General features: G+C 49.1%; 2 protein-coding genes and 1 long non-coding RNA gene across 3 annotated transcripts; 2 read left to right on the forward strand and 1 right to left on the reverse strand.

The window, feature by feature from the left end:
• The first annotated feature begins 1,963 nt into the window (after window positions 1–1,963).
• nr0b2a (nuclear receptor subfamily 0, group B, member 2a) lies at window positions 1,964–4,473 on the forward strand. The gene is made up of 2 exons (XM_061218063.1): window positions 1,964–2,788; window positions 4,232–4,473. The coding sequence occupies exons 1-2, from the start codon at window positions 2,251–2,253 to the stop codon at window positions 4,471–4,473; spliced, it is 780 nt and encodes a 259-aa protein (XP_061074047.1). The 5' UTR covers window positions 1,964–2,250.
• Window positions 4,474–12,224: 7,751 nt separating this feature from the next.
• kdf1a (keratinocyte differentiation factor 1a) lies at window positions 12,225–22,479 on the reverse strand. The gene is made up of 4 exons (XM_061261771.1): window positions 22,186–22,479; window positions 16,322–17,370; window positions 14,691–14,768; window positions 12,225–12,364 (listed from the first exon to the last, which is right to left on the reverse strand). Exons 2-4 carry the CDS (start codon window positions 17,349–17,351, stop codon window positions 12,270–12,272), a joined length of 1,203 nt encoding a protein of 400 aa, XP_061117755.1. The 5' UTR covers window positions 17,352–17,370; window positions 22,186–22,479; the 3' UTR covers window positions 12,225–12,269.
• Window positions 21,943–22,972, forward strand: LOC133141281 (uncharacterized). Its single transcript, XR_009710067.1, has 2 exons — window positions 21,943–22,468; window positions 22,746–22,972. It is a non-coding gene; the product is annotated as an uncharacterized LOC133141281 (long non-coding RNA).
• Window positions 22,973–23,391: the final 419 nt, after the last annotated feature.

Here is a 23,391-nt window from a genome sequence, read left to right on the forward strand (position 1 = left end):
CTGATCGCAGTGTGGCTGATCGCAGTGTGGCTGATCGCAGTGGGGCTGATTGCAGTGGGGCTGATCGCAGTGCAGGTGATCTCAGTGTGGCTGATCGCAGTGTGGCTGATCACAGTGGGGCTGATCACAGTGCGGCTGATTGCAGTGTGGCTGATCGCAGTGTGGCTGATCGCAGTGTGGCTGATTGCAGTGGGGCTGATCGCAGTGTGGCTGATTGCAGTGTGGCTGATCGCAGTGTAGCTGATCACAGTGTGGCTGATTGCAGTGTTGCTGAATGCAGTGTGGCTGATCGCAGTGTAGCTGATCACAGTGTGGCTGATCGCAGTGTGGCTGATCGCAGTGTGGCTGATCGCAGTGGGGCTGATTGCAGTGTGGCTGATCGCAGTGCAGGTGATCTCAGTGTGGCTGATCGCAGTGTGGCTGATCACAGTGGGGCTGATTGCAGTGCGGCTGATTGCAGTGTGGCTGATCGCAGTGTGGCTGATCGCAGTGGGGCTGATCGCAGTGGGGCTGATCGCAGTGGGGCTGATCGCAGTGTGGCTGTGCAGCGTTTAGTTCTGAGGGCTGGAATGGTGCAAGCTGCCTGGCCCTGACGGGTTATGACTCTAATCGAGGTCAACAGCCTGCAGGTCACTGCACTCCTGTGACACAGTAAGCACAGCATGCTGCATCAACAGCTCCTGCAGCCGCACGCTGGGGGTGGGTGGGGGGCATTAGTTCACTAAACTCTCTCTTCCAAGTTTAAATTGTCCCTGGATTTATGAAAATATGTTTTAACATATTTGATTATTGCATCAGATCTACTGTAAGTATATCCAATGTATCAACATTAGATAACTGGATCCAATGTAGTTATACTTGATCTAACATAGTTACTTGTTGTATCTAAAGTAGTTACAATGGATCTAATAGAGATATACTGGAGTTAATGTATCGTGGATCTAATATAGTTACTGTATACTGGATCTGATATAGTTATACTGGATCTAATATAGTAAGTGTATACCGGATCTGATATAGTTATACTGGATCTAATATAGATACTGTATACTGGATCTAATATAGATACTGTATACTGGATCTGATATAGTAACTGTATACTGGACCTGATATAGTTAGAGTCATGGTTAACATTAGAGGACCAGTCTATGAAGATGAATCCTGTGATCTCATATTGGGTAGGACCGGACTGGATCAGTTGGGTCAGCATAGTTCTGAGGTTATTTATGGTCTTGGGGGTGAGGGGGAGGGCTGTGTCTAAAGATTCTACAGACTCCCTCACAGATCTCAGCTAATCTATGAAAATACAGTGAGCACTTTATTAGGTATTTATTAGACTTCTTTTTTAGACTTATTGTCTAGACTGTTGCTGTAGCCTATCCACTTAGAGGTGTTGTGTGTTCAGAGATGCTCTTCTGCATACCACTGTTGTAATGCGTACTTATTTGCTGCCCTGGCCTGTTTCATACACAGGTAAACAGGTCTGTGTGGTACGCAGGTAATTTAAGAGTATTGTCTGTACAGGTAACTGAGGTGTAAGTGTGTGGTACACAGGTAACTGAGGTGTAAGTGTGTGGTACACAGGTAACTCAGGTGTGTGTGTGTGGAACACAAGTAACTCAGGTGTGTGTATGTTTACTTTGGCTTTGTCCCAGCTCATGAGGTGTGAGCTGGCAGGCCCAGTGTTGTTAGCAGGAGCGTGATTACCCTGGCAGTCCTTGGTAGCTTGGTACAGACTGGAGTAACGATAGAGGTAAACAAGATAAGTGCCCCCCCCCCCGTCCATCAACCCGCTAATCAGGTAGATTCCATTGAGAAAAGCTTATCTCTGCGCTGGAGGCCCAGGCCAGCAGGCTGTTTTTCCCTGGGGAGGGCAGCGGTTTAACAGGGGTCAAGGTTACAGTGGGAGGGCCTGTATAAATACTCACAGCAGAGTGGAGAGGAACACATAGGCCAGGGCACTTCAGAACATACCTGAGCTACAGCGCTACACACACCTGAGCCACAGCGCTACACACACCTGAGCTACAGCGCTACACACACCTGAGCAACAGCGCTACACACACCTGAGCTACAGCGCTACACACACCTGAGCTACAGCGCTACACACACCTGAGCAACAGCGCTACACACACTTGAGCTACAGCACTACACACACCTGGAGCTGATCATTAGCACACACACCTGGAGCTGATCATTAGCACACACACGTGGAGCTGACTGTTAGTCTCGCAGTGTTTCTGTGGGACCATGTCTCACACAGAGAGGACTACAGGCTGCCGGTGTTCGGACTACAAGACCCAACAGCCCAACGCCATCCTCTTCAACATCCTCAGCCAATCACAGTGCCACAGCCTGAGCTGCAGCCCTGCCCCCCCGCGGGGCTGTCACTGCGAGCGGAGCGTGAGCCTGGCCACGCCCAGTGAGACGGCCCACCTGGCCACAGGTGTGCTGCTGAAGACGCTGCGCTTCATGCGAAGCCTCCCATCCTTCCAGAACCTTCCGCTGGGCGACCAGCTCTCCCTGCTGCGCCTTGGCTGGGGCCCCGCCTTCATCCTGGGACTGGCGCAGGAGGGCGTCGACTTCCAGGTGACAGACAGGCCGGCCGGCCGCATGCTGAAGCAGATCCTTCTGGAAGGGCAGGGGGGGCGTGGCCTGGGGGATGGCCGGGACACACCCACCCTGGCGGCGGTGCACAAGCTGAAGGCCTGTCTGCACAGACTGTGGGGGCTGGACCTCACGCCCAAGGAGTATGCCTACCTCAAAGGGGCGGTGCTCTTCAACCCTGGTGAGAGCCAATCACAGCCCGCCTCACGCAGTGATGTCATCATGTTCTCAGCAACCAGCGTGAATGCAGTGTAATGTTCTGTTCATTTATGATTTCTATTTCAAAACCTGTTTCAAAACAGGGCAGATTTTGTGTGGGGTTTGGAGAGTGTTGGGTAATTCTAGTGATTAGTCTGGATTCAAAATATAAGCACAGGAAGTGGCCTGTTTGATCAATGGTGGGGTTCTACTGGGGCTTAACTGGGCGGCACGGATGGTGCAGTGGGTAGCACTGCCGCCTCACAGGAGGTCCTGGGTTCGAATCCCCGTCGGCCGGGGCCTCTCTGTGTGGAGTTTGCATGTTCTCCCCGTGTCTGCGTGGGTTTCCTCCGGGTACTCCGGTTTCCTCCCACAGTCCAAAGACATGCAGGTTAGGCTGATTGGAGAGCCTAAATTGCCCATAGGTATGAGTGTGTGAGTGAATGGTGTGTGTGCCCAGCGATGGACTGGCAACCTGTCCAGGGTGTATTCTTGCCTTTCACCCAATGTATGCTGGGATAGGCTCCAGCCCCCCTGCGACCCTGTTCTGGATAAGCGGGTTCAGATAATGGATGGATGGATGGATGGATGGATGGGGCTTAACTGACAAAAACAGGGGTCCCGACACCCCTTAGCAGGAGGAAGAGGGGTTGGTTGCTTGGGGCTGATTATTCACTGCCAGATTTTACCACTAAAGGTCAACACTTAAATATTTCCCCACCTGCTCTATGTGCTCCTCCTAAACGAGTCTTTGTGTCAGTTAAAGAGATGAGTCAGTTGTGTGTTTGACCCTGTGCCTCTCTGTGTGTTTGACCCTGTGCCTCTCTGTGTGTTTGACCCTGTGCCTCTCTCTCTGTGTGTTTGACCCTGTGCCTCTCTCTCTGTGTGTTTGACCCTGTGCCTCTCTGTGTGTTTGACCCTGTGCCTCTCTGTGTGTTTGACCCTGTGCCTCTCTGTGTGTTTGACCCTGTGCCTCTCTGTGTGTTTGACCCTGTGCCTCTCTGTGTGTTTGACCCTGTGCCTCTCTGTGTGTTTGACCCTGTGCCTCTCTGTGTGTTTGACCCTGTGCCTCTCTCTCTGTGTGTTTGACCCTGTGCCTCTCTCTCTGTGTGTTTGACCATGTGCCTCTCTGTGTGTTTGACCCTGTGCCTCTCTGTGTGTTTGACCCTGTGCCTCTCTGTGTGTTTGACCCTGTGCCTCTCTGTGTGTTTGACCCTGTGCCTCTCTGTGTGTTTGACCCTGTGCCTCTCTCTCTGTGTGTTTGACCCTGTGCCTCTCTGTGTGTTTGACCCTGTGCCTCTCTCTCTGTGTGTTTGACCCTGTGCCTCTCTCTCTGTGTGTTTGACCCTGTGCCTCTCTCTCTGTGTGTTTGACCCTGTGCCTCTCTGTGTGTTTGACCCTGTGCCTCTCTGTGTGGTCTGCGCAGATGTCCCGCAGCTGGAGTCAGGGCAGTTTGTGGCGGGTCTGCAGCAGGAGGCGCAGCTCGCGCTACGGGAGGTGGTGACGCCGCTGCACCCGCACGACACGGGCCGCTTCGCACGCATCCTCCTGGCGACTTCCGCACTCCGGTCCATAAACCAGAACTTTCTGATCGAGCTGTTCTTCCGGCCCCTCATCGGCCCGGCGGACCTGTTCGAGCTGCTGGTGGAGATGCTTTTCAGCCCATAAACTGAAAATCGATCAAATCGACGTGACTGTTTTCTAGACGTGCGGACACCAGGTGCGCGAATATCCAGCCCGGGGTTTGAGCTGGGAACCGGGAGACAGAAGATATAGAAACGCGTTCCGCTAAAAATCTGTTTCTGTTTTCTGTACAAGTTCTACCGTACTAGAATGCATCATCTCACTGATTTTTCAGCTGAAATGTTTAATATATAGGCCTACGTTGTTTACATCCATTTGTTGCACATCATATTTTATGCAGACACGCTGAGCAATTTTCAATGTTGGAATTGTTTTTACATTGTGTCTCGCATCATTAAACTTCCTAACTTTGTTTTTGATCGATTTTACACTGATGTAAGTCGGAGAGAGAGAGAGAGAGAGAGAGAGAGAGAGAGAGAGTGTGTGTGTGTGTGTGTGTGTGTGTGTGTGTGAGAGAGAGAGAGAGAGAGAGAGAGAGAGAGAGAGAGAGAGAGAGAGAATCTGTGTCTCTTGTTTTACAGTTTTATAGGCAAAGTTTCTATAAAGGATGACTTAAATACTGCAATAAATAATTATTTTGTAAAATAAGAGTTGTTTCCACATGTATTTGTCTTGCACTAGGCCTACTATGAAGACACATAAGCGTCAGAAAAAGCCCTTTCCTGCTAAAATCAGAAATACAGAAAGGTGAAGGTGAACTACATTTTCTGTATCTATTTAATGTCAATTACCTCAAGATGTTTCTGTTTTTTTTGTTTGTTTTATGAATTGGCAGGTAAAAAAAAAGTTCTACCACATCCCAAACATCCCCATCTATTGGTTTCAGATTCGGTGACTGGGAAGGCCACTGAAGAACATTGAACTCGTCATGTTCACAAAACCAGATTGAGATTACTGTTGCTTTGTGACATGGAAGTAGCCTTTAGAAGATGGGTACACTGTGGCCATGAAGGGATGCACATGGTCAGTAACAATACTCAAATAGGCTGTGGCATTCAAGCAATGACTGATTGTTATTAACAGGCCCAAAGTGAGCCAGAAAACGTCCCCCACACCATTACACCACCGCCACCAGCCCGGACAGGTTGAGTCCATGGATTCATGCTGTTGGCATCAAATTCTGACCCTACCATCTGTATGCCTCAGCAGAGATTCATCAGGCCAGGCTACGTTTTTCCAGTCTTCCACTGTCCAGTTTTGGAGTCTGCCCACTGCAGCCAGTTTTCTGTTCTTGGGTGACAGAAGTGGAACCCAACCTGGTCTTCTGCTTTTGTAGCCCATCCACCTCAAGGTCTTCTGCTGTTGTAGCCCATCCACCTCAAGGTCTTCTGCTATTGTAGCCCATCCACCTCAAGGTCTTCTGCTGTTGTAGCCCATCCACCTCAAGGTCTTCTGCTGTTGTAGCCCATCCACCACCATAATTTTATGCATTTCACTGCTGCCACACAATGGGCTGATCAGATAATTGGATGAATAAGAAGGTGTATGCACAGATGTTCCAAATAAGGTGCCCAAACTTGAAACATCTGTACACCTTCTTATTTTATTTTAATTGCAGCAACATTCTTATTATATTATTTTATTATAGTCCTCACACGATGGAAACGTGTAGCTACATCTAAATTGGGTGCGTTTGGTTTTCTGAGTGTTTGGATTACATCAGGGACAAACAGGAAGCTTGTGCAACACTGACCCGGGGGAGTGCCAGGCACGGGCGGCGCAGAGGGGATTCCTGTGGGCTCCAGCGTGACGGCACCGGGTCCACGACCCGCCGGTCACTCACCCCACCTGAGCTATCTCCAGCGCATACACACCCGCCATAAAGGCAGTGAGCGGGCCCTGTTTATGACCCTTACGTATCCTTTAGTGCCGTCATTTAATCTAATATACAGCAGGGCTGCCCTGCTCCTGCAGATCTACTGTCCTTGAGGTTTTTACTCCAACCCTAACAGAGCTCACCTCATTCTACAGCTAGAGCAGGGCTGCCCAACCCTGTTGATCTCCAGGAACAGGGTGGGGAATCTCTGATAGAGAGCAAAATATTCATTCTACACATAAAGGCACAACTTACTGAGGGTGAAGTATTAGAAACTTGACCTGATTTGCATATTTATACAGTGATTTAACGGAAGGAATGAGTTGATACGAAATAAGGGCCAACACTTGGAATGTTTGTGGCCCGTGCACCAATAGGCAAATGGTAAATGGTAGGCATTTATATAGCGCCTTTATCCAAAGCGCTGTACAATTGATGCTTCTCATTCACCAATTCATACACACACTCACACACCAACGGCGATTGGCTGCCATGCAAGGCCCCGACCAGCTCGTCAGGAGCATTTGGGGGTTAGGTGTCTTGCTCACGGACACTTCAACACAGCCCAGGCGGGGGATCGAACCGGCAACCCTCCAACTGCCAGACGACTGCTCTTACTGCCTGAGCCACATCGCCCCCAGGTGACTTTCTTAACAGCGTATGTCCCATCAAGAGAAAACAGCCACAAAAATGTTCACATCATTCCGTACTCCCCTCGGTGTGATTTTCCGTTACAGTAATTTGCCTGTATGTGCTGTTCTTGCGGTTTTGACCCTTTTAACTTGGGCCCTGAAAGGCACTATAAATACAATGCATAATTGTCCCTGGCAGGGACGTTGGTCTGTGTGTCAGACGTTGTCATTTCTGGATGCACAATAACGAACGCACAGCTACTCGGGCCCCGTCGGGGGTCAGGTTCACAAACGCTCCGGTCAGGGACGCTGGCACAAGGCACATTCTCCCAAACGAAGACGTATCAAGAGCACCGTATACCAGCACTATACACACTGCCAGTATCATAGACTGTTTTCTCTCCATTAAGTGACATTGGATTGAGGACACTGTGAATTACAGGCATGATAGTCCTGTCTCCAGCACCATTTCTTCTCTAGAATTCAGGAGGCCTGCTATGGCATTTAGTTAGTGTTTGTCTCCCCCTAATGGTGACTCAAAAACATACACATAAATACAGCAATTGGTAAATGGTAAATGGACTGCATTTATATCGCACATTTATCCAAAGCGCTTTACAACTGATGCCTCTCATTCTCATTCTCACACACGCACACGCACACGCACACGCACACGCACACGCACACGCACACGCACACACAGACACAGACACAGACACAGACACAGACACACACACACACACACACATCAAAGGTGATAGGCTGCCATGCAACATACCAGTCAGATCTTCTGGAGAAATTGGGGGTCAGGTCCCTTGCTCATAGAGCACACAGAGCTCATCAAAACGAAATAAAATATAACAAAGCAGCCACTGAGTTGGAGTTGTGATAGTAATAGAAGTCGACAACAGGCATCCCATCATGCATCATGCAGGGGCAGCCTGTAGCATAGTGGTTAAGGTAAATGACTGGGAGAGACAAGGTTGGCGGTTCTAATCCCGGTGTAGCCACAATAAGATCCGCACAGCTGTTGGACCCTTGAGCAAGGCCCTTAACCCTGCATTGCTCCAGGGGAGGATTGTCTCCTGCTTAGTCTAATCAACTGTACGTTGCTCTGGATAAGAGCGTCTGCCAAATGTCATTACTGTAATGTGATGTAATGTAATCCTGCTCCTGCTGACTTGATGAGTAAATGGCTGAAGATAAGCAGGCGTGGGTTTGGTTAGTAATGGCTGAAGATAAGCAGGTGTGGGTTTGGTTAGTAATGGCTGAAGATAAGCAGGTGTGGGTTTGGTTAGTAAATGGCTGAAGATAAGCAGGTGTGGGTTTGGTTAGTAATGGCTGAAGATAAGCAGGTGTGGGTTTGGTTAGTAATGGCTGAAGATAAGCAGGTGTGGGCTTGGTCAGTAAATGGCTGAAGATAAGCAGGTGTGGGCTTGGTTAGTAAATGGCTGAAGATAAGCAGGTGTGGGCCTGGTTAGTAATGGCTGAAGATAAGCAGGTGTGGGCTTGGTTAGTAAATGGCTGAAGATAAGCAGGTGTGGGCTTGGTTAGTAAATGGCTGAAGATAAGCAGGTGTGGGCTTGGTTAGTAATGGCTGAAGATAAGCAGGTGTGGGCCTGGGTACTTGGATGGGAGACCCTGCTTACCCTCAGTCCTCCCCCAGAGTGCTGGTGGGAGATGTTGTAGCTAACGTTAGCTAGCCGACATCATTAACATGAGTAACAAGTGCAAACTAGCTATCTAGCGTTATTGGTAACTGTATTAATATAACGTTACCACCAAAGCTAGCTAACTAGTTTTACTACTAGTTAGCTAGCTGTGGCAACATGGCTCAGGCAGTAAGAGCAGTCGGAGGGTTGCTGGTTCGATCCCCCGCCTTGGCTGTGTCGAAGTGTCCCTGAGCAAGACACCTAACCCCTAATTGCTCCTGATAAAGGCGCTATATGAATGCCAACCACTACAGGCAAGGTTGGATTTTATGTTTCATGTAAAAGTATCATCCCAGTGTTTCTCTATACAGCCACCGATGAGTGTCTGGTGGTTAGTTGCTAACGTTAGGTGCCAACAACATTTGTGAAGGACATGAGCAATACAATCAGAAGTTCTGGTTTAATTTTTTGTTTTTTTGAAACTTATGTCAGGCGTCTCTGTGTCAGCTGTCATTTATTGGGCCAAGCAGCTGTGAAAGGACTGGAGGATCTGGGTTATCCTCCCTTTAAAGAATCTGAAAAAGCCCAATCCACTGTGTGCCTGATTACATTTGGAATTACAGTCCCAAACACAACCTGATTAAGCCATTGTTAACTAGCTAACTGTTCTCCAAGCTCTGGTTCAGTCGATGTTGACCTCACATTACTTTGTTCTGCAGCTGAGTGGTCACCCAGACGTATTTTAGCTCCTTTGTTTACAAACATTCTGACTTCTTATCTGTAATGTTTAACATTAATCCCACAGCACGGTGAATTTGAAATGATATATGATGGCCTTTGATACAAAACATCATATCCACCAATGAAAAATTTTCCTTTTCATAAAATGATTGTTCACATAAAATTAAAAACAGTAAGTAATGAAATCTTAGGTCAAACAGAATTAACAGTTTTTTGTGTTTAAAAAAGAAAGAAAACAAACTGTGGACATGGGAAGAACCCAGTGCAGTGGGGGGGGGGGGCAGGAGGCAGGGCTGGGGGGTCAGATTTCACCCTCCTCCCCCCCCCGGCCTAAGGGCCTGTATTTGTGCACATAAATCTGTGTGTCAGTGGGAGGGGGGGGGGGGGTGTACATGCAACACAATGCCACCCCCCCACTGGAGGGATTGTGTTCCTTAGAGAACAGGCCCGACAGGTTTCTGCCATGTGGGATGAGGGTGGGGCCGTGTCCCTATCCCTGTGTGGAGAGCAGAGAGTGTGACCCCACTGTCACAGGGGGGCTCCGGGCAGAGACGCTGAACATTAATATCAGCCGCACTGGGACCGGGACGGTGTAACCATGCAGCTGTTGGACTCGATGCGATGCGATACGGTGCGATACGATACGATACGATACGATACGATACGATACGATACGATACGATACGATACGATACGATACGATACGATACGATACGATACGATACGATACGATACGATACGATACGATACGATACGATACGATACGACACATGCGATGCGATGCGATGCGATGCGATGCGATGCGAGACTCTTGATGCACAAGTCCACACGCTGCCCTGTGTCATACTCTCCGTGTCGTACTCTCCCTGCACAGATACACTCCCTGTGTCATACTCTCCGTGTCGTACTCTCCCTGCACAGATACACTCCCTGTGTCATACTCTCCGTGTCGTACTCTCCGTGTCGTACTCTCCCTGCACAGATACACTCCCCGTGTCATACTCTCCGTGTCGTACTCTCCCTGCACAGATACACTCCCTGTGTCATACTCTCCGTGTCGTACTCTCCGTGTCGTACTCTCCGTGTCGTACTCTCCCTGCACGGATACACTCCCTGTGTCATACTCTCCGTGTCGTACTCTCCCTGCACAGATACACTCCCTGTGTCATACTCTCCGTGTCGTACTCTCCCTGCACGGATACACTCCCTGTGTCATACTCTCCGTGTCGTATTCTGCCTGCACAGATACACTCCCTGTGTCATACTCTCCGTGTCGTATTCTGCCTGCACAGATACACTCCCTGTGTCATACTCTCCGTGTCGTACTCTCTCTGCACAGATACACTCCGTGTCGTACTCTCCCTGCACAGATACGCTCCCTGTGTTGTACTCTCCCTGCACAGATATGCTCTGTGGCATACACTCCCTGCACAGATCTGAACAGATCCCCTCACACTCCAGGTGAAGCACAAGTGGTTGAGGAGCAGATTTAACCGATTGAAGGTGAACAATCCTATTCAACATCCGGAGAATCCGGCCCTTTCTCACCCCCTACTCGACCCAGCTCCTGGTCCAAGCGATGGTTCTGTCCCGCCTGGACTACTGCAATTCCCTCTTGGCTGGCCTCCCAGTGTCCACCATCAGACCCCTCCAACTTATCCAGAATGCAGCAGCTCGTCTGGTCTACAACCTTCCCAAATACTCACGTCACCCCCCTGCTTACTTCCCTCTACTGGCTGCCTGTCATGGCTCGCATCAAATTCAAAACATTGGAGCTAGCCTTCCAAGCAGTTAAGGGGTCTTCCCCAGCTTACTTACAAAAAATCATCAGACCCTACACCCCTGCCAGACCTCTTCGTTCAGCCTCCACATGCCGCTTGGCACCTCCCCCTCTCCGAACCTCCACCTCACACTCACGACTACTGTCTGTTCTGGCTCCACGGTGGTGGAACGAACTCCCCGTTGAGGTCAGAACTGTAGAATCTCTCCCCACCTTCAAGCGCAAACTGAAGACGCACCTCTTCAAGCAGCACCTCTCCCCATCCCTCCCTACCTCCCTGTGAACCTTAATTGTTGTCTTTGTGATTTACTTTGTGTATCGGTGTTTTTAGTTGGCTAGGTAAGCAGTGTTTGGATAGTTAAGTTTGGTCACTTTTGCTTTGTTGTTTGTTTGTTTATTTATAAAAAAATTCAAGTAGGTCCTGGTCCTTATCTTTGTTGTACGGGTAGCAGTTGAAATTGTACTTCCCTCTCGGGTCAGCGCACTTATCCCTGGTTATGGGTATGCACTTTGTTGTACGTCGCTCTGGATAAGAGCGTCTGCCAAATGCCATTAATGTAATGTAATGTAATGTAATGAACAGACAAGTCAGCAAGTTATTTTCACATATTTATTTTAAGAAAAATAAAACAACTAAGCAAACTCAAATTTTTCACAAAAAATAATGACCAATAAATTCCCAGAGAAAGTTCCCCTTTTTCCATACGGAAGCAACTGTACAAGGCATCGGCCAGATGAGCAGACAGACACACACACACACACACACACACACACACACACACACACACACATATACAGACATGACACACATAGACACATATACACATACAGACATGACACACATAGACATACATACAGACACACACACACACACACACACACACACACACACACAGAAACAGACACAGACACAGACACAGACACAGACACACAGACACTCTCACACACACACACACACACACACACACACACACACACACACACACACAGACTCTCACACTCTCACACTCTCACACTCTCACACTCTCACACTCTCACACTCTCACACTCTCACACTCTCTCACACACACACACACACACACACACACACACACACACACACACACACACAGGGGTGGGGGCCCTGCTGGGGTGGGGGCCCTGCGGGGGTGTGGGGGGGGTGTTGGGGGGTGGGAGATGGGGTGTTGGGGTGCGGGGGCTCATGTGCGGAGGTAGTGCAGCAGGGGGGTCCCGGAGGAGTCGGTCTCCGTGTCCTGGGGGCCGGGGGAGTAGGCTGTGTGCGGTCCAGAGAACTCTACAGAGGACAGAGAAAACCATCTCACTACTCCTCAAACTTTACTCGCTATATTTACTATACACACAAATGACATTGCAGCATATGACCTCTGACCTCAGGAACCCTGTAAATCAGCATGACAGCATGTACTCAGTAACACTTGCACTCACCAACTACAACTCCCAGACCCACTGTCCCCACACTAAACACCTACAAACTAAACACCCGCATGTGTTTCTGTGTTTCAGCGTGTGTCTGTGTGTGTGAGTGAGAGAATGTGTGTGTGTGTATGCATGTGTGTGTGTGCACGTTTGCGTTTGTGTGTGTGTGTGTGTGTGTGTGAGCACGTGTGTGTGTGTATGCATGTGAGTGTTCACATTTGTGTTTGTGTGTGAGTCTGTGTTTGTGTGTATGTGTGTGTGAGATAGTGTGTGTGTGTGTGTGTGTGAGTGTGTCTGTGAGCGTTTGTGTGTGAGTCTGTGTATGTGTGTGTGTGTGAGTACGTTTGTATGTGAGTCTGTGTGTGTGTATGTGTGTGTGAGCGTTTGTGTGTGTGTATGTGTGCGTGTGAGAGTGTGTGAGTGTGTGAGAGTGTGTGAGTGAGTGTGTGTGTATGCGTGTGTGTGTGTGTGTGTGTGTGTGAGAGAGAGAGAGAGAGAGAGAGAGAGAGTGGGTGTGTGTGTGTGTATGTATGTGTATGTGTATGTGTATATGTGTGTGTGTGTGTGTGTGTGTGTGTGTGTGTGTGTGTGTGTGAGAGAGAGAGTGAGTGTGTGTGTATGTATGTATGTATGTATGTATGTATGTATGTATGTATGTGTATGTGTGTGTGTGTGTGTGTGTGTGTGTGTGTGAGTGTGTGTGTGGACAGTATTCCCTCCAGCCCGATTCTGATCCTGAAAGACTTCAGGTGGGAGGTGGGGGGGTGTGGTGTATTGTGTGACGGGTGGGGGGGAGGGGGGTTAGGGATTTCAGCGGAGAGGGGAATTCCAGTGCTCAGAAGAAAAGCCGAGTCAAAGGCAGGAATGTCGGAGGTAAGGAGAGAGGAGGTGAGAAAACTCCAGCGACATTCCGGCCACAAAAGCCTGGGATTACATCATCTCCCCGCGCCATCATCAATCAGGACTCTGCCAAGACCAGGCTGGCTCACAGATATACCATCACCAACCGGCCTGCATCACCACACAGCACACTAACCCCACACTACCACAGACTAACCCCCCAACTACAGCACCACACAGAACACTAACCCCCAAACTACAGCACCACACAGAACACTAACCCCCAAACTACAGCACCACACAGAACACTAACCCCCGAACTACAGCACCACACAGCACACTAACCCCCAAACTACAGCACCACACAGAACACTAACCCCCAAACTACAGCACCACACAGCACACTAACCCCCAAACTACAGCACCACACAGAACACTAACCCCCGAACTACAGCACCACACAGAACACTAACCCCCCAACTACAGCACTACACAGAACTCTAACCCCCGAACTACAGCACCACACAGAACACTAACCCCCCCAACTACAGCCCTACACAGAACACTAACCCCCAAACTACAGCACCACACAGCACACTAACCCCCCAACTACAGCACCACACAGCATACTAACCCCCAAACTACAGCACCACACAGAACACTAACCCCCCAACTACAGCACCACACAGAACACTAACCGCCAAACTACAGCACCACACAGAACACTAACCCCCAAACTACAGCACCACACAGAACACTAACCCCCAAACTACAGGACCACACAGAACACTAACCGCCAAACCACAGCACCACACAGAACACTAACCCCCCCAACTACAGCACCACACAGCACACTAACCCCCAAACTACAGCACCACACAGAACACTAACCCCCCAACTACAGCACCACACAGCACACTAACCCCCAAACTACAGCACCACACAGCACACTAACCCCCAAACTACAGCACCACACAGAACACTAACCCCCCAACTACAGCACTACACAGAACACTAACCCCCAAACTACAGCACCACACAGAACACTAACCCCCCAACTACAGCACTACACAGAACACTAACCCCCAAACTACAGCACTACACAGCACACTAACCCTGAAACTACAACACAATAACCCCCAAACGGCAGCACTACAGCAAACTAACCCGCAAACAACAGCAGCACACAGTCTGAAGCAAATGTATGCATAATTATGGATATTTGTGCATGTTTGTGATGTCATGAGCCCAGGGAAGGAAATCGCGGTGTGCTCTCACGATCGTGGCCTCATAGCACCAGTGTATCGGCCAATCACAGGAAGAGGGAGGGACTCTAATCTCACCAGGTCCACTGCTCATCCTCATCTGCCGGGCAAGTGCGTCTGAGGGAGTCTGCTGCGACACCTTCACCTCCGGCTCCGCTGGAGAGAGAGATTCATGTCCCGTTTATTTAAACATGCAAAATAAGGTATTTACAGACATAAATGACTACAGAGAGTGGGAGAGATGGCTGCCATCCTGCAACCACCTGTCCTCTTCACCCTATCCCTTCAGCTGTTCTCCGGTCCATACGATGAGCTCCTTCCTTCCTGTCCTCCGCTATTACCGGCTCCCTTACCATCCCTCAGAAATGTTCTCCCAAACTTTAAACTGGCTCGCGTTACCACGCACCTTAAGAAACCGTCCTTAGAGCCCTCTGATCTTAAGAACTATCGACAATTATCATGACTTGCCTTCCTGTCCAAAGCTCTGGAATGAGCTGTATTTAACCAACTAATCTTCTTTCCTCGAACAGCACAACCTGCTCGACCCTCAGGCACTCAATGGGAGACTGCTCTCCTGACTGTGACGGTGTCACTTGTCACGGCAAGCGCCTCGTCCCTCTCCTCTGTCCTGTTCCTCCCGGATCTGTCTGCAGCATTTGACATGGTCGACCATCAAGGTCGCCTGGAAGGGGTCAGTCTCTCCTGCTCATCCCCTTTCTCTCAGGAGTCCCACAGGGCTCTGTACTGGGGCCTCTGCTGTTTTCCCTTTACACAAAATCTCTTTGTTCAGTCATTGCATCATATAGCTTCTCATATCACTGTTATGCTGATGATACTGGGCTTTTCCTGTCTTTCCCTCCCTCTGCCACACAGGTCAATGAGAGAGTATCTGCCTGATCATGGATGGCCAGGTATCACCTGAAGCTCAACCTCAACAAGACTGAGCTGCTCTGCATCCCTCACAGAGATTCCTCACAGATCTCTCAGTCACTGCTGATGGTACTACAGAGCCTCCCTACCACAAGATCTCTCAGTCACTGCTGATGGTACGACAGAGCCTCCCTACCACAAGATCTCTCAGTCACTGCTGATGGTACGACAGAGCCTCCCTACCACAAGAACTCTCAGTCACTGCTGATGGTAATACAGAGTCTGCACCCGGGGGTGGTCCTGGACGACCAGCTGGACTTCAAATAGCAAGTTGCAGGAAAATCACGGTCCTGCAGATTCTGTCAGTATAACATCAGGAGGATGACTCTCCACACTCCACACAGCTACTTGACCAGGCAACCTCCCGACTAGATCACAGTCTACACCATCCAGCTGCTGCAGCCTGACTCATCTTCAACCTTCTGAAGTTCTCACACATCACGCCCCTGCTGAAGTCACGCCCCAAGCTGCTAGTTGCTGCCAGAATCAGATTGAAAGTTCTGACTCTGGCCTACACATCAGCCGACAAGACGGCCCCTCCCAGCCAACAGGACATCATTCTACCCTACACACCAGCTCACCCCTTATGCTCATGGCCTTACAACCAATCATATACAGTATGAATTATACCTTATCTGACCTGTTTGATTGTTTGTTCTATGACCTTGATCTGCAGTTTTGTATGTTGCTTTGGATAAAAGCGTCTGCTAAATAAAACGTAATGTAATGTAAACATTTCCGCCTGAGTGAGTGAGTGAGCAGGCACAGGCAGGTCTTACTGTCGTTGCTATAGAAGGTGTCCGTCATGGTTTCGTTGCCGCTGTCTGGCAGGGTCCCGTCCCTGCGGCCGTTGAGGGGGGCGGTGAGGGGGGGGTTGGCGGGTTCGCGGGGCCGGGGAGCGGCCCGCTTGCTCTTGCGGGTGCTGATCCGGATCACGCCGTGCACCAGCCGGCACTCAGCCTCCTGCGTCTCCAGGTTGTAGTCCTGGGCGATGCTGTAGATGAGGTCGCTGATCTCGTTGGTCTTGCGGGAGAAGGAGGAGTCGGAGGTGCACTTGGCCAGCTGGTCGATCTGGTGCAGCTTGTAGAGCTCCAGCAGCTTCTTGGTGATGAGCGAGTCGATGTCGGTGCCGCTGTCACTCAGGTCGTCCAGGAAGTCCAGCTCGTCGCGGGAGTAGACGCTGCCCATGCTGGTGTTGCTGACGGGGCGCTGGCTCTCCCCCCTGGGGGCCCGCGGGCGGCGGGGGGGCGGCCCGGCCGGATACTCCACCTTCTTCCCGCCGATGCGCACGTCTCCATAGCGGAAGCTGTCGGAGGCGGGCAGGCGCGAGGGGGGGGGCTCCTGCCGCACCGCGGCGCTGGGGACGGCCACGCCGTTGGGGGGGCGGGCCTGGGGCGCGGGGGAGGCGGGGGGGTCAGTGGAGCTCTCTCCGCGGGGAGGGGACAGGCAGGGCGGGCGGGGGCCGTAGAGGCCGCAGGTCAGGATGCAGCAGAGCGTGGTGCGGCAGGCCCGCGGGGGGGTGCAGGGCCCACAGGAGCGCACGGCGGGGGCCGAATCCGCCGACCCCGGGATGAACCCCAGCGACTCAGAGTCGCGCCCGGCAGCGCGGCGGGCCAGGGGGGGCGGGTCCGTCATGCGCAGGGGCTCCAGGCACGGTTCCCGTGACGACTCCTGACTGGTGCTGCTGTCCCGGGACTGCGTGCGTGACCGCCGATGCCCCTCCCCCCCCGACCGATGCCCCTCCCCCCCCGAGCGGCCCGCGGCCTGGGGGCGGGGCTTCTGCGGACTCCCTGCGCTGTTGCCAGGCATGGCTCACGAGGTCCACCACCTGCAAAAAAACTAAACATGTAAATACATGAAACTAAAAAATACATCAGGGACGATATTAGCTCAGGAGGTAAGAGCAGCAATCCCTGGTTTAATCCCCATCCTGAGTGTGTCAAAGTGTCCCAGAGCATGACACCGAACCTCCAACTGCTCCTGATGAGCAGCGGACCTGCAGGGGCGCGGATGTGTGAATGGGTCGGGTTTAGGGTTTGGGTTAGGGTTCGGGTTCGGGTTTGAGTTAGGGTTAGGGTTAGGCATTGCTATGTGTTGATGTGTGTACGGGCGTAGCCACATTGAGATCAGGTCAGAGGGACCTTGACCAAGCTCACAGTCCATATTGAAGCTTTTAAACATCATCTCTCTTCATACCCAGCGCTTCTACATCTGCTTATTTCTCATTTTGAGTGCGGTAAATGGTTAACGATTGAATGTAAACAGCGTATTGTAATATTTTGTGCAACATTTCTGCAATGATGTATTGCTTAGTATATTTTTATGAAGATACAGCATTGTGGAAAGCTACATTTAGTTCCCCGTAGTTTGAATTCGCGTGTCAACAAATAAACACGGATCTTCTGTGAAACTTAAGAAGCGACACAACGTTACAATAAACCATAAGTCAACCAACAGCTACAGAAATTATTTGACAACTCTAATACTGTAGCTTTCAATTCCCTATGGTGTTTGTATTTTAAACCCCTTGATTGCTTGCTCGAACTACTGAAGCTAGTCGATTGCTAGTTTACAACCGCAATAATACACCTGGTGAAGAACGTGCATTTATTTTAAACTGAGCTTCCAATTTCACCTTCAGAAAAAATATCGGTTATCGGTTATCCATTTTTTGTAAACGGTTACAAATCAGTTCACACCCTGCCAAACAGCTCCCCTCCCTTCCCCACTGAGGTCCCCCTCACTCCTCCTGCAAACCAGCACCACAGTTTCACCACTGAAACACACCACTGAAACACACCACTGAAACACACAACTGAAACACACCCCTGAAACACACCCCTGAAACACACCCCTGAAACACACCACTAAAAGAGGCTGCAGTAACAGTCTGGAAAAGCATCAAAGAAGAAGAATGCAACAGTTTGGTGATGTCAGTGGGTCACAGGCTTGATGCAGTTATTGCAAACAGGGGATATGCTCACAAATATTAAGTGTTATTTACTTTCATTTACTTAAATACTCTCTGTTCCAATACTTTTGCCCACCTAGAAATTGGGTGGTCTGATACCAAAGGTGCTATGTTCTAAGTAGTTTAACACATCTAGTGAGTGAGTGAGTGAGTGAGTGTGTGTGCGTGAGAAAGTGTGTGTGCGTGAGAGAGTGTGTGTGCGTGAGAGAGTGTGTGTGAGTGTGAGTGTGTGGTACTATTTTTGGAAGTTTGTCTTGGAATCAGGAAACAGCAATATGAGCAATGAAGAAGTCATGTGACCGGGTAAACCGAGTCACACAAACAAAGAGAGTGGAGAGGCTCCACGGTCAGAACACACACCAGGGCTCACTGCAGAAATCCTAGCCGTGCAGTTTGATCAAGTCTTTTACTGTATCAAACATTCCAGATCTTTTAGGACTTACAGACATGATCATTTGCACAACAGCCACACCTGAGCCACACCTGATATTCTGGCTGATTTATCTTTTGGTTGAAATACATACTCGTGTTTTCAGTCTGAAGTTCTGACTCATTAGATCCTCTGGACCACAGCTAAAACCTGACTGGGCCCGCAAACACAGCTTTCAGACCTAACCCTCACACACACACACACACACATACGCAAACACACACACACACACACACACGCATACACAAACACACACACACATACGCAAACACACACACACATTCCCATTCGTACTCACACACATGCATTCGAATTTGCGCACACACACGTTCCCCTTTCAGACCTCTCTCTCTCTCTCTCTCACACACACACACACACACACACACACACACACAAACATTTAAATGTTTGTCTCTTCTACAGCTTAAAGGGCAAAAACTGTTTTGACATAAATGTCTGCCACATTTCAGTGGCTGTGTTATCTAAAAACACATCAGAAACCTCAGTCTGTTCCAGAGAAGGACAGTCTCTCCTGAGGGTACAGTGGAATAGTTTCAACTACAGGAAGACAGAGGTATAGTCTCTCCAACCTCCCATACAAAATGGCACATGTTCTTGTTTGCAAAATCAGGAAAACACACAAAATTCAGAGCAGGTTGTCATAATAATATAATAATAATTTGTTACTTAGCTGTCACTTTTATCCAACACAACTTACAGTTGATTAGACTAAGCAGGGGACAATCCCCCCTGGAGCAATGCAGGGTTAAGAGCCTTGCCCAAAGGCCCAACAGCTGTGCGGATCTTATCGTGGCTACACTGGGTATTGAACCACCAACTTTCTGGGACCAGTCATGTACCTTAACCTGTAGGCTGTACTGCCAGGTAATGTTTCCAGTGGCTGATCAACAGCATCCACTTACAATTATAAAAGTAAATATCAGTTTCTATACTGTGCCATGACTTCTTTAGCATAGTGGTGGTAGGATGCATGTGGCACAGTGAAGAATAACTGAGTACTGAACACATGGAGCACCCCTGGAGGTCTGTACAGTGACTACAAACCCCAGACTGCCCTCGATTATAAAACCGGCAGGGTCAACAGAAAGCATGCTCTACAACTGAAATAATGTAAAACCCCAGAAAGCAAACAGTCCCTTATCAGCCTCATAGAGCTTAATCTGGTACACACACAGACAGGCACATGCACATACACACACACACACACACACACACACACAAACAAACAAACAAACAAACAAACACACACACACACACACACACACACACACACACACAGACAGGCACATGCACACACCACACACACACACAAACACACACACAGACAGGCACATGCACACACCACACAGGTGCAGACATGCACACAAACACACACACAGACAGGCACATGCACACACACACAGACAGGCACATGCACACACCACACACACACAAACACACACACAGACAGGCACATGCACACACCACACACACACACACACACACACACACAGACAGGCACATGCACACACCACACAGGTGCAGACATGCACACAAACACACACACAGACAGGCACATGCACACACACACAGACAGGCACATGCACACACCACACACACACAAACACACACACAGACAGGCACATGCACACACCACACACACACACACACACACACACACAGACAGGCACATGCACACACCACACAGGTGCAGACATGCACACAAACACACACAAACACACACATTACATTACATTACATTACATTATTGGCATTTCGCAGACGCTCTTATCCAGAGCGACATACAGTTGATTACCCTAATCCTTAGACTAAGCAGGAGACAATCCTCCCCTGGAGCGATGCAGGGTTAAGGGCCTTGCTCAAGGGCCCAACGGCTGTGCGGATCTTATTGTGGCTACACCGGGATTAGAACCACCAACCTTGCGTGGCCCAGTCATTTACCTTAACCACTACACTACAGGCCGCCCTACACACACATGCGGGCATGCATGCATGCATGCACACAAGTGCAGACTTGCATGCACACATGCAAATATACACACATGCAGACATGCACTTGCACACACACGCAGACATACACCCAGACACACGTGCAAACATGCACACGCACGCACACACACACACACACACACACACACACACACACACACACAGGCACACATGCATGCCGCACATGTGCTTGCATGCGCACACAAACGTGCACGGACACACACACAAGTACACACCAGACACCACTGGCACATACACACAACTAAGCAAGAGTGGGTTCTCTGTGGAAGCGTACACAGCAGCCCGACCCCCGGCCCACCTTTCCATTCAGTGGCCAGCACACTTCATGCAATTACGCATGCGAGTACGATGATCTGTATACAGTTTTTCTGTAACAGAATGACTCATGCAGGAAAACGTTTTTTATCACACATAACCAACAGTTATATATACATTTGAAACAGATGTTTTTTATCACACATAACCAACAGTTATATATACATTTGAAACAGATGCTTGCGCTGTAGTCAGACTGAGGCGCTCGGCTGTGTTGGTCCACTGCAGACCAAAGTAGAGACGCCTACATTTAGATTTATGTACAGGTAGCATTTACACCTAGACTTTGACAGGGTCATATGAAACCACTGTGTACAGTATTTTATCATTTTACTAATGCATCTTAATGAGTGTTGGTATGCTATGACAAACTCTCCACACACAACTGACGGAAACATGCCCGATTGTAAAGGCCATGTAACGCAGGTAGCTAAATTCACTGAACATATGGATTAAGACGTACAATCGCGTCACATTTTTAAACCTTTCAGCACTAACGTGAAAAAACTGTTTTCACGAAATATTTCATCACGATTCGGAGTGGTGGAACAGGTTGTGCGGTGCTGAGGCCTGTGCAGTCTGTGTCGTTTTTAATAAACGACTTACCGTGGAGCCCACGCGTGTGCGTGCAGAACGGACAACGGACAAACAGGATTTCACAATGTGACAGACGAAGGACACGTAACCCAAACCGATAACTTATTTTGAAAAGGCACTTGGATCCGTACAGAAGGGTGTCGGTAGCCCAGGTGTTCATGACCTGCTCGATGTTCGGTCGACCTGCTTTCCTTCACGCGCGTGATAGTTTTGCTGATTAAGCGGTTTGCTTAAATAAATAAATAAAAAATATCACGAAACGTGATTGAATTCACTTTGGGCTTGAAGTTTGCACTTACCGCATAGGAGTAAAGTCTTGGTCTTTGTCGTTACTTTCTGTTCCTTAGTTCCGGAAGTCAAAAGCTGAACTCTTCCTTTAGATGTTTAACTTGTTTGACTTGTAATGCGTTGAACTTTCCCCCACAATCGCGCCCGCAGTGGCCGGTACGTTGACTTTCTCTGCCCGAAAGCTCAGATTAACGACGTAACACACCGAAAGTCCAATTTTTCCTCCAGTTCTGTCGGTATTTTGGGACGAGTGCTGCGCTCCCTGGTCTTTCCGTGTGTTACCTGCGGCTACAGGTAAATCCCGAACCCACCCACAAGTGGGAGATGACGTCATGTTACTTATTGTGTTAACATGCAATGTCTATTTGTTTAAAGTTTATGTTTTTATTGTTTAAATAACTTATATTTATACGAATAATGCGACAATTGAATTGCAATGCGCTTTATAAGACTCGGGATCAAATCTAATTTGCTCTCTGTTATGAACGAATATAAATATAGGCCGCGCAAACAGAGTTGAGTTAATACCTAATCCTGAAGTGTACTTGTCCATGTATTTATTTATTTTCAGTACTGTTAGAATGATTGAGCTGGAGGCAGGGAGGCGGGAGAACACCCTGCGGTTGAGAGGACGGAAGACCCGAACCCAGTGCGTCTCTGCCCGGCCTGCTCTGCTCTCTGCGGCCACACATTCATCCACAGCATGTGTCCCTACTCTTGGCACAGGAGTATAGTTTACGCGCGCGAAGTTGTGTTTCACAAAAACTCAAGTTCGTAATTAAAATAATTCTTAAACCACGCAATCTAAATGTCCTCATTGCGCCCTTCATCGCGACATGACGCTAGATGGCACCAGTGTGCAGAGCGCTTCAATTTCATCGCGATTCTGTTTCTCACTTAAAAACTGTTGGCTACCTATTTATTCCAGCCGTTGTCTCCACAACACCATTTGCTGTATTTTCGAAATACCAGCAATGGTGTTTATGGATATCGACCATTTGAAGAGTAGGTTTTTTGGGAATGTGTTTGGCACCAGCTGTCAATTCCCGATCCACTGCGAATACCTATGTTTCGTTAGCATTTTCGGAATTCATGGAATTTCCCAAGTAAATTATGACATTTGCATGCTTATTTATGTATGAAAAAGAATGCAAATATGTCTAAATTTTTCAGCAAATTGCAACGGTTAAGTGGTTAGCTTCTCCAAATAATAAAAT

Source organism: Conger conger, chromosome 1, assembly GCF_963514075.1.
Source record: "Conger conger chromosome 1, fConCon1.1, whole genome shotgun sequence".
NCBI classification, from domain to species: Eukaryota; Metazoa; Chordata; class Actinopteri; order Anguilliformes; family Congridae; genus Conger; species Conger conger.